Genomic DNA, 11780 nt, shown 5'->3' with positions numbered 1-11780 from the left:
AAAAGCTGCTTGAAACTGTAATTGCAGCTGCCTGTGGTCCCATTCCAAGTCTGTCATAAGAGAAATACTGTAAGACATTAAAGAACACTGTCCAAGAACAACATAGAAAACGTCTCTTTAAGATAAAGCAGGAGCTAGATTTCATTGACAGAGGATATTGAGATAATTAAAGACACTATGAAGAGATTTAAAAAGAAATGTTCATCTGCATATTTCCTGTGCATTAGCAAGCCCATGGGAGCTGCCTGCTTGTCCATCACAGCCCATATACAGGCGTATCAAACGTCAAATGTTCGGGAGGAACGAATCATCATGCAGATCCGTAAAAAAAACGCCCGGCAGCCGCGGACGCCTCCCTCCAAAAAAGTATTGGATGTCCAAAGGAATCCAGTCTCCCCCCTCTTGAAAGTACATATTTGACAGGGCACAGGAAGGCAGCGCCTGCACTCCAGCTTAGTGTTCAGTTCGGCACAGACGCCCTAAGCCCCTCTCCTCTCCTTCGTTTTCATTTGGACGTTTTGTCGGTGCAACCGGTCAACAAACAGCAGCCATGGACGCCATCAAGAAGAAGATGCAGATGCTCAAGCTCGACAAGGAGAATGCCTTGGACAGAGCTGAGCAGGCCGAGTCAGACAAGAAATCAGCAGAGGACAGAAGCAAACAGGTCTGCTGATTTTTTGTGTTGCTTTTATGGACAAGCCCAAAAATAGAAAGGCAGGAATACCAGAAGCAGATTATAACTGCTATTTTAATGGATCAACTCCTAAATACGGATTAAGTACTTTCATGGATAATACCAATTAAGGATTAATTGTTTTTTTTTGTTTGTTTGTTGTTTGTTTGTTGTTGTTTTTTGGAGGGTTGGGGGTATAAATCCTGTATTTAAATCTATTTTTGCATTTGGCTATGCAAGTTAAAAAAATTCGCATTTTTAAATAAATTTAAGGGAATATGTTTCATAATGAACCGAATATTGTTTTATGCTGTTTAACTTTATAATTTCTTTTACATACATGTGTAGTTAGAGGACGATATAAGAGAGTTGGAAAAGAAATTGCGTGTTTCTGAAGACGAAAGGGATAAAGTGTTTGAGGAGTTCCAAACTGCTGAAGAAAAGCTGATTACTGCTGAGGAGTCAGCCACCAAGGTATCTCATCCTGACGTGCATGAGCTTCCCTAACTTTTCCTCTCTTTTTTTCTCTCTTCCCCTGTCCTGTCCTGTCCTGTCCTGTCCTGTCCTTTACTGTGCGTCTGTGTCTCTCTGTTCGCGCTCTTGCGCCTTTGCGCGTTCACGCAACTCCATCTCCTCACCACGCTCACCTCTGAAACTTCTGCGCACTGAAACACACCTCAGCTTGAGGACGATTTGGTAGCTCTGCAGAAGAAGCTGAAGGGAACAGAGGATGAGTTGGACAAGTATTCCGAGGCTCTTAAAGATGCCCAGGAGAAACTTGAGCTGGCTGAGAAGAAAGCCGCAGATGTAAGTATGGAAGGGATTCACAAAGGCACCACTCCTGCACCACGCTGTCTCACACGTTTCTTTTTCTCAATGTATTTGTAAAAGGTCACATGCACTATCACAAGTCTGCCCACAGAATGTCTGACTGGCTGATGAATAAAAGAAAATTAGAAACTAATAGAAACTTTAAGTCACCCATATGCAAACGTATAACATTTCTGCCCATAGTGTGTAATAATTTATTTAGGCCTTGATTTCAGTCTTATGTCTCAGTCTCGGAGAGACTTTTCCAAAGTGAAAAGTCAAGTACTAATGTGCAGTGTCCTAAGGAGCGAGGAGTGTGAGCGCCTGGATAAATATAGCCCACTGCTTTATATGGTCAAAATAGAGCTCACATGCGGGCTACGTTCTCTGCTTACCACAGAAGGGGGGACGGACAGTGCCCCATCAAACTGTCTCAGAGTAAGACAGCTCGTTAAAAAATAAACACAGCTATGTGATGCTCAATATGCTTAATAAAACATATCCTACCTTTAGGGAAAGCATGATAATAATTTAGATTAAATATCTTTCTTTCTTTTTTAAACAATCCGGTTCATGACCGGGTCAGGGTCAAGTTAAAGTAGGGACACTTTGTTTTCACGAGTCAATCAAACGAATCCAATTTGAGTGCAACCTTTAAATTAACCGAAGGAAAATCAGTTGTAATAATCCTTTAATTGGATTTCTCCACAGGGTTAGTCTTTATTGAGTCTCATTACAGACTGCTGACTTTTAGCTTATCACACTTGATGCTATATTGTATCTCCTTTTTTCGGATGTTTAAGTATGCAGAGCGGAAATTAATTCAGATACTAGGCTTATTTATTTTCCATGAGATAATCATAAGCTTCGATATAAACAGGAAAAAAACAGTGTTCAAACGAAACCTGCATGAAGTGTTTCCAGTGAGGACTTAAAGTTTAACTGCCACATGTAGTGATTACAATTAGCCTGCAGATGGCGCTGTCGCTCCGCCAGCTTTCTACAAGCCTAATCATGAACTGCCTTCTCTGAATCATTTTCACTGGTGCGTTCATCTCATTAAAATGTATGGGGTTTTTTTATTGCACATTATAAATTGTTAATATGACATAGCAGTAGATTTTTACGTTGTACGCTTTTTTTTTTTTTTTCAAACCCCACAGAAGCCTTAATTTTAACCGCTCTTCTGTAATGAGTGCTACTTCCTGGACAAGCGACATCGCATTGCAGAGCGCGTCTCAGCAGAGCTCGCGCACCCTTCAGCCTGTCTCGCGCAGCCTCCAGCACGTCATCTAGCTGCTTGACAATTTCTCGAAAATTGTGTTGCAGCAATTTGTAGGCTTTTTTTAAAAACAAAATATATAGTTCCTCGTCTGTACCGAAAATGGCCGGAGCTACATCGTTAGAGGCAGTAAAACGTAAGATAAAATCCTTACAAGAGCAAGCAGACGGTGCTGAAGACAGAGCCGAGAGATTACAGAAGGAGTTGCTGGCGAACAGGAAAGCAAGGGAACAAGTAAGCATGTTTAGGCTACACTCACGCAGAAGCTGCTTAATGGTCGTGAAATAGGGCTGTATATTATCTTCTTCCCGATGTGTGTGTTTGTGTCCTGCAGAGAGAGCTTGAAATAATAGTCTGGACAGTGAAATAGCGGGATTTCTGTTGATACACCTCGGTGCCCTGCAAACTGAGCTATAGGCTTCACGCTCCTTAACATGCATCATATATTCTTCATGAGTTTTTAAAAAAAAAATTTTTTATAGCCACTCGCAACTCATTTGATGCTCTCTACTGATACGGAAATGTTCGACCTGTATTCCAGGAAGTTTTTTTTATTGGCAGGTGTACAGGTTAATCTATTTGATCATGTTATTTCCAACAACAGGAAGTTCAAAGTAAAATGTGGCAACATGTTAAGTTGCCCGTCGTGTCGCTTTTGCTCTTTGACTTGCCCATATAAGGACAACAGGTCTTCACAGTGTGAACATATAACGGTAGTTATCAAGACAGGAAGTACATCTTTGTGCAGGAGCTTAAAGCACTTAATAAAGAGTCAATCTCAGGCTCAGTCTGGCAGGCTGACATCAAAACTAAATAAGAGATTTAAATGGAGTTCAAAGCATTGCTCCAGTTAACAGGTTATACGTGATTTCCTTGTCATGCTTCACTACTTCAGGTGCATTTTGATCCAACACTGCACTTTCCTTCACATGACCTGCAGGAGAGTCAGTCAGGCCTCTTGTTTGAGTTGTTTCCTGTGTTTATGCCTATGCAAAACTCATCCAGAAGATGATAACCACAGATTTGAATAACATAAGAAATGATCTGCTCTTTGTTCACTCAAAACAATGCATTGCAATTTTGTTTTTCTCCGAAGAGACCAGATTGTTAAACCATGGAATATGGAATGCCAATTTGTGGCAACTTTGTGACAAGTAAGATTACATGTACCCTGATTTATCCAGGAAGTCTCCTCTATGTGTCTTACAGGCATTCATTTACAGTAAATAGTCTCAAGGCCTTTGACTCAAGCATTCTTAATGTACTCTCGGGAGTCTAGTAATGAGGCGGTGAATTCAACCTGCTGTCAACCTGGGACATTGTTATAATTATAATAGTCACTGAGGAGCACAGGAAGCCTCCTGGAAAACACTTCTGATTACACACATCCCTCTTGCATAAAAACAACGTGCTCAGAGCAGCACTGAAAAAATAAACCAAATTCACCATCTTCTCTACATTCTCTGGGCCGACTTGAATGTCCATACTTGTTTGATTTACGTGTGTTGTGTAAAAAATGCGCATCTCCAATCCATGTTTGCTTGACGTGTTCTTCTCCTCTCCCCAGGCTGAGGCAGATGTCGCTTCCCTTAACAGACGCATCCAGCTGGTTGAGGAGGAGTTGGATCGTGCTCAGGAGCGTCTGGCCACTGCCTTGACCAAGCTGGAGGAGGCTGAGAAGGCTGCTGATGAGAGCGAGAGGTGGGTTCTTATGAGCAGCACAGACTCCGACTGTCTGATCTCTGCCATCATGCTCCGTTGCTCCACAGAGCAGGTGGATGGGCTGTTTTTCCTTCCCTTTGTATCGGGTACAAGCAGAGCTTGTCTGCGAAAGAAGTGGATGTCAGATAGTGCAGACGTGTCCTTACGCCCCAAATTCTATATATTCTGTGTCTTAAATATCAGATATTAATTTACCTTTGAATTATATATTCAGTGTATAGCCAACATGACACTGAAGCAGATGTGTCCTCAGGGAGACTGTAGTCCCTCTGTCTGGTCTCCGATGCTGCTTCTTGACACCCTTTGACTGTTTGTTTCATCCCACAGAGGCATGAAGGTCATTGAGAACAGGGCCATGAAGGACGAGGAGAAGATGGAGCTGCAGGAGATCCAGCTCAAAGAGGCCAAGCACATCGCTGAGGAGGCTGATCGCAAATATGAGGAGGCGAGTTTTTTTTAGCCCTTGGTAACTGGCAGCTACCCTTCTAACTTCTATGTTGCAACAATCCCACATGTAGTGGAAGCCGGTATTCTTCCTCAGACCTTTTATAATTGTTGAAAAGAGGGAAGATTTCCCCAGTGAAATTCTCTGTGAATTGTGTTTGTGTCCGTTCACATGAAGGAGAGTTTCTTTGTTTAAAAGGACAGGTGATGGAGTATTTGAACTCTTTAAAACATTTGAATTATCAATCAGCATTTAAACCTTTCCTGCTGTTTTTTAAAAGGTAAAATATATTATTACATTACATTCACATTAAGAGGCACTTTAAAAGATAAACAAAACGTTATTTAAAAAAAAAAAACTCTTAAAAAAATATGATCAGCTCAAGAGTGAAAGCATGAACTATTATACTTTTGACCTCTAAGTTACTAAATTTAAGAGGGAATTGTGTTAGATCACAACAGTTTTTAAGATCATCTATACATTTGGATTCCCTTTTATACAACCAATAATTAATGAATGAACACTCTATTGTAGTTTCAACTATTTAACATTTATGAACTGAATGACAAAGTCGCATGACAGAAACTTCAGGAACATTTTCTTGGTTACGCCCACATGTTCAAACGTAAAAAGGCTTTTCTAATGACGGACTTTTAGTTGTAATCTTGTTTTACTGACAGACATGCAGTGGTTCAGTCACTTCAGTGAAAGATCAGAATTCATTCACAACATCTGGTTGTACCAGCATATAAGATACAGTACAATATTTAACTCGAGAGTTTCATGTGACTCCTTAATACTACATCAGAGTATCCATTAAGCAACTCATAAAATGTATTCATCATCATCTGTATGTATATAAGTAGTTTAATCTTATCTGTGTGTTTAAAAAAACCTTCCACTGGCTTTTTGTTGTTGCATTGTAACACTTTGTTATGCTGCACCCAAAGGTCGCCCGTAAACTGGTCATCATTGAGAGTGATCTTGAGCGCACAGAGGAGCGCGCTGAGCTGTCAGAGGGGTAAGAACTTTCCCCTTTACCCACATCAGACGTGCACTTACACCTGCATGTTTCACCACTCTGAGCTTTAAGCACTAACGTCAAAAGTGTTTGGACTCGTTTCTGTTTGAACAGCGTGTCCTTTGTTCTTACTCTTATGTGCTGGTCATTTGCATGCTCCCCCACGGCTTGAATGGTCTTGGCTTGCACGTGTGCGCCACACCCATTCACAGACGAGCTCGGAAAGTGGAGGATGAGCTAAGGGTTTTGGAGCAAAGCATGAAATCACTAAACTCCTCAGTCATACAGGTACTGCAAGCTAAAACGTAACATGTTTGATGAGTGTGTGTCCCCACTTTGGCTCATGCCGCAGAGTGAAGCCTCTGCTTTGCTTGCTGTGCTGGTTTTTTTTGTTATTTTTTTCCCCTTCTATTTCGCTCTTTTATTCAGAGTACTTTAGACTCTTTCACACCTCTAACACGGCAGAAACTGTGCACAAATAACTCTAAAAATGAGCATGATATTTACATGTGGAAATGATTGACTTCACTGTAAGCCTCTAATCTTTGTGAGATAACAACACTCACACCACCTGCAGTCACATTCCTGCTCTGTTAAGGCACTCTAAAGGTACTTGGGCTTCCCTCCTTGTTTAATCCCTGTAGTTCTTATTTATTTGTTTCCTCTCTCCCCCTTTTCTTTATCCTCTCCTCCACCTGTTTGTTTGTAAACTTCTGGTTCCCTCCACCGTTGTTTCCCCTCCTTCTTCTCCTTTGCGGTGACCCTCCCCTTGTCTAAAACACCAGCAAATGCGCTGAGCTTGAGGAAGAGTTGAAAACTGTGACCAACAACCTGAAGTCACTGGAGGCCCAGGCAGAGAAGGTAAGAGCGATAATGTGGCAAACCCTTCAGCTCCACATTAGACTGGATGGAAGGGCAACAGAAAAACCTGGTGAAACACTTAAATGTAGTCATATATATATATGTATTTTTTTTTTTTTACCATTTTGTGTAAAAGTAGTTCCAGTGTGTAATACTAGGACATCCTGAGTGTGCCCTTTGCACCACTTTGTTTGACACCTCTCCTTGTTTTGTCCCACAGTACTCACAGAAGGAGGACAAGTACGAGGAGGAGATCAAAGTCCTCACCGACAAGCTGAAGGAGGTAAAGTTTCACAAGGCTTTAGCTGGCCTTACAGGATCAGTTAAACAGGTCACAGGTCCAGTGCTGGACTAACTGATAAATCTGTTTCTGTCACACAGGCTGAGACTCGTGCTGAGTTCGCTGAGAGATCAGTAGCCAAGCTTGAGAAGACCATTGATGACTTGGAAGGTATGATTTTTCCAGCTCCAACCTCAGAATGCGTCTCTGGTTGTTTTGAACTCTATTTTATGCCAGGGATGGTTCTCACTGCTTTTAACAACGTTAAGGTCTTTCTTTGCTTTGCTCCTTTACTTTATTTCTGTTTCCCTTTGAAACCATCTTCATTTAGTTCCTTTAGCATCAATAAAGCCCAGTTGGTCGGTTTAGGAGGTTCAACATGGGAAAGAATGGCTTTAATACTTGTCAGAGAGATCAGGCCTGAATGTAGACTTGGTGTTCAAGGAGTGTGGCAGTGAAACATATGATTCATTTCTTCATGACTTTGAGGAATTTCCCCCCATTTTTGTTTATCTTCCATTCCATGTTTTTCCTGATGTAACTCTTGTTTTCCTCTTTTCCCCCCTGTCAATTTTTTTTTCCTGTCACCTATTCCTGTCATGTCAATGGTCTGGATTCTTCACCCTTCACCTCCTTGCTATGTGCTCCTTTCATCTTCCCCCCCACCCCCCCACCCCTTTGCGCTGCAACCCTCCCTCTCCCCCTACACCCCTCGGGCCCACCAATAGATGAGTTGTATTCTCAGAAACTGAAGTACAAGGCCATCAGCGAGGAGCTGGACCACGCCCTCAACGACATGACCTCCATGTAATTCTCTACTTTGCTGTGTCTGCATGTTCCGTCTTCACCCTCTCGACCCTACTGCATGCCTCCTCCCTTTGCACCAAAGGCACATCTACAACCGTTTGGTTTCCCTTTGATTCTTCCATATATCCATCAGAACTAGACTCTCCCTTTACCCGAAGCGGACATTCTTAAACATTAATGATGTAACTGAAGCCCACTCACAGTGATTATTTCTTATGCTAAACCTTCATTGATGTTTTCCTGATAACTATATCACTGCGATTTGAGACCGTAAGTCGTTTTATACAGGGCGAAGTTGCAATTTGTACCTTTTTTAAAAAAACGTTTTATTAAGTCAGTCTTTGCATTTTTTTCATCGTCTAATTTCAAAGTAAATCTTGCGTGATATTTTGACATCCCAAGCAGAGCATGCAAGTTTTCCACTGACATGTTATTGACTATTTTTAAGGAATGCATCTCAGTGACTCTGACTCACACACCGTATTTGTGATTCCCCTTCTCTTTGCTACTAACACGGTCTGCTTCCGTCCAGAAGAAAGGCCGCTGGGTGTTTGTGAGGTTCCCCTTTTATTCAGAGATTTTAGAGATCGAAGGTTGTCTGTCAGCCTTAAATGTAGCTAAAGAAGAGCCTCTCCCCCCCACCACATTTAGACATCGCCCCGTGTCTATAATGTTGTATGTGTTTTAGTGCTGCTCCTTGCATTTGAAGCAGAACCGTCTATCTTTCCTCTTAAACTACAATGCTGATGTAGTTTTGTGGTCGTTGCTGTGACTCGTGTGGTTCTCCTGTTTTGCTGTGCGCGCCTCAGTATTTCCGTAGGTCCCGCCTCGGCCCCCTGGTTCACTCTACTTTTTCTTTCCCACACAGATAATTTTTTCACACCTCATCAAAGACGTCTTCTGCCGGCTGAGCAACATCTGTCTGCTCTCTTCAGCCTGCTCTCCATTTTCCCTTCCCTTCTCTCTGCCATTTCTTCCCACCCTCCTCATGTCTTCATCCTCATGTCAACATTAAGTGCATCCCATCTCTTGTACAGAATCCTAGAATCTTTCTGCATTGTGTAAAAAAATAAACACCCTTCCTTCTGTGTAAGCTGTATCTCTTTACTCTGTCCTTTTTTTGTTCTCTTTTTTTTCCTTTCTATTTATTTTTAATCGGCTCTAATAAAACCAGGAAGCCTTTTTGTTTTAAGTTATTTTTGGATGTTGTTCTTCATCTCCTCAAACCACAAGTTGAGCGTAACCCTGTTTATTTAATGTCAACCGTTGTTTTGTGAAGCTGAGATATTAGGACTGTCGCTTGAAGCACAGAAGTTTCAAACAACTGCAGGTACTTAACGAAAAGCCGGGCTGAGCTGTCTACACTCGAAGCGTTTGAGACTCATCCATGCATACCATTTTTAACGTTTAGTACTAGAGTCAGGACAAGCTGAAGTGAAAGATTAGAGAATTTGAAGGAGTTAGTGTTGGATTGTTGTGAGGAGGATGAGGAAGTATTGGTAAAAGCAGTGGAATACAGAATAGAAAGTAAACTTTGTTGAGCCTTATCTGTTTGTTGAAAGAAAAAAGAAACTTGGAAGAAATTGCTCCGCGATCATGACACATGGGCTTTGTATGATAAACAGTATCCTGTCATATATTGAAATAAATGTGCAATCCCACATGCTGAGTGTTTTCATTAAAGTCATCTCAATCAATTCCGACACAGACAGATGAGAGAAAGTGAGCGATTGTCTTTCGTAGCGTGGGACTGCAGAACAACAGTGAAGCATGAAAAAGCCATTCTAAAAAAAAGCAACACAAGCAACTTCAGCTGCTAAATCGTCAACTCTCAGTTATACTTTATACAGATCTGTTCTTGATCGGCTGAATTCAAGCATTTCACAACATGCTCTTTTAATGGACAATAATTTGATCAATGTGGCAGATTAGATTTTTCTCTGTTTTGTTGCCACTTAATTCTAATGTATTTGAAGGGTTAGGCTCACTGCCATTCTTTAACCTTATTTCATATCTTCATCCTCTGCTCTTACTTTACACACTTTTCTATCATGCTGAATCAGGCAAAAACATCTTACAAGTACATCACTAAAACATTGCTGTGTTAACTGACGACTGTTCAGCTTTTTTTATAAAGATTTAAAAAGTCTCCCAAAGGTTTTAGTACAGAAGGTAGGTCTCCACAGGCTTTGCTCGTTCTCTTTTTTTTCTATTTACCTCTGACTTAGTGTCCTCTCTCTGTTTTTCTGTCTTGCTTTCTGACTGCAAAGATCGCCTCTTCCAGCAACTTGAAAAACACCGTCTCCTCACTAATGAACTTCGCATTGCTTTGAATAACGACTGAATTGTGTGAATGTCTGCTGTGTTTATTAAGGTTTAGTTTGGGATGTGTGAATGACAATCAGATAAATAAATAAATAAAAAAGTGCTTCAAAACTCCTCGTTTTACCACGTTGGAGGCCAGCACTGTTTGAAACGTATGTTGCTGTTAAAGTAGGTGTGGCTGTATTATAATGAAATTCAGGGAATCTCAGTCACTGTGTATCATTTTCTAGTCTTACAACCTAGACTATAAGGTCATGCAATTATCACACCTCATGGTTTGCTGTTTGTGTGTATTATTACAAACTTTGTTGTAACCAGTTTGCATGATAGCTTGCATAACATAATATCAGTGTTATGTTGTGAAGTTAATGTGTTCTTGTTTTCTGTCAGTGAAATGTGGGGTGTGTTTAAAAAGACTCGAACCTAAAAACTCACTTCTGTTATGTAGCCAGCTCGATTATTAACCCAAGTTAACCGACTGACTCACTTGTGCTGGCTTGTGTGACATTAAAACTTGTCCATTTTTAATGTTCTAACAGAGAAACTGTCGCATGCTAAAGAAGAGAACCTCGACATGCACCAGATGCTGGACCAGACTCTAATGGAACTGAATAATTTGTGAAGGCACAGTCCGACCCCCCCACACACTGTGGTTTTGGCTTTTTTTTTTTACTTGCACCTTGCTTACCATAAACCCCTCTTATCTTACTTTGCTCATGGTGAAGCTCAAACAGCCAGATGCTATTCCTATTGCACCGTCCTGCCTTCAGCTAGACTCGACCAAGGAGCAAAGCTACGAGGAAGCAAAGCGTAACCATTCCCTTTGATAAAGCCTAAAGAGGAACAAGATTGTTCAAGTCACTTTTTATCTTCATGTTGAACGCCTTTTGCAATTGAGATAGTTTCTTGTTTTCCTCTTGTGATGAGTCATCTGGTGAAATGTCACGTCATGTCATTGGTTACAAAGATTTTTTACAACTGCTTTGAAGATGATCTGGTACGATCCATTCCACATTTACTATGCACAAACCAAAGGACAAAGTGAGGAAATTTTGCACCAAGTTTAATCTCAACATTGCGCACATTTTGCATTCTTTAAGAAAAACTGTTTTTCAAAAGACAAGTCTAAGTATACATTGGCTATATGCCTTTTGTTCTGTATACTGGTGCTACTGTTTTGTAAAGCAATTACTGAAATTTTCTTTGGCTCTTCTGTGAAAACACGGTTCAAAATTTTCTGTTTAGTATTCTTTCGATCATCTGGTTGTGCAATGTTTTCGCATAGTGTTAATGTAGATGTTTCAAGTTTTTACCATATCTGAAATGTACAGACTATGAAAATAAAGCACGTTTTGAAAGTTTTTTAACTTTGAATTTTCTTCATCACTTGTGACTCAAACTAAAGGTATTTATAGATTTTCTGGTTACAATACAATACACATGTTTGATAACAATGACCTACTTGGGGCTCGTGCATGTAAGATCTTCTCGATAGTATGTAGACATTTGTGTTTTTAACAAACTATTCTTGACTTGTTGATGGATGCAGCTTAG

The 11780-nt window shown here is 40.8% G+C and overlaps 1 protein-coding gene across 8 annotated transcripts; it reads left to right on the top strand.

Moving 5' to 3' along the window:
* Positions 1–427: 427 nt before the first annotated feature.
* On the top strand, positions 428–11587 carry tpm1 (tropomyosin 1 (alpha); the record flags this gene model as incomplete). Of its 8 annotated transcripts, none has more annotated exons than XM_079345654.1 (10): positions 429–664; positions 1022–1147; positions 1355–1480; positions 4333–4466; positions 4815–4932; positions 5883–5953; positions 6739–6814; positions 7035–7097; positions 7196–7265; positions 10766–11587. In XM_079345654.1, the coding sequence occupies exons 1-10, from the start codon at positions 551–553 to the stop codon at positions 10846–10848; spliced, it is 981 nt and encodes a 326-aa protein (XP_079201780.1). In that variant the 5' UTR covers positions 429–550. The 8 variants fall into 8 exon arrangements, with proteins under 8 accessions (XP_079201776.1, XP_079201780.1, XP_079201774.1 ...); XM_079345648.1 differs by lacking the exons at positions 1355–1480; positions 10766–11587 and adding exons at positions 7823–7901; positions 8770–9000 and having other exon boundaries at positions 430–664; XM_079345653.1 differs by lacking the exon at positions 10766–11587 and adding an exon at positions 7823–7905 and having other exon boundaries at positions 430–664.
* Positions 11588–11780: the final 193 nt, after the last annotated feature.

This window comes from Symphodus melops, assembly GCF_947650265.1.
Source record: "Symphodus melops genome assembly, chromosome: 6".
Lineage (NCBI taxonomy): Eukaryota > Metazoa > Chordata > Actinopteri > Labriformes > Labridae > Symphodus > Symphodus melops.
The sequence above is the reverse complement of the archived record's forward strand: the minus strand, read 5'-3'. Positions and strand labels throughout refer to the sequence as shown.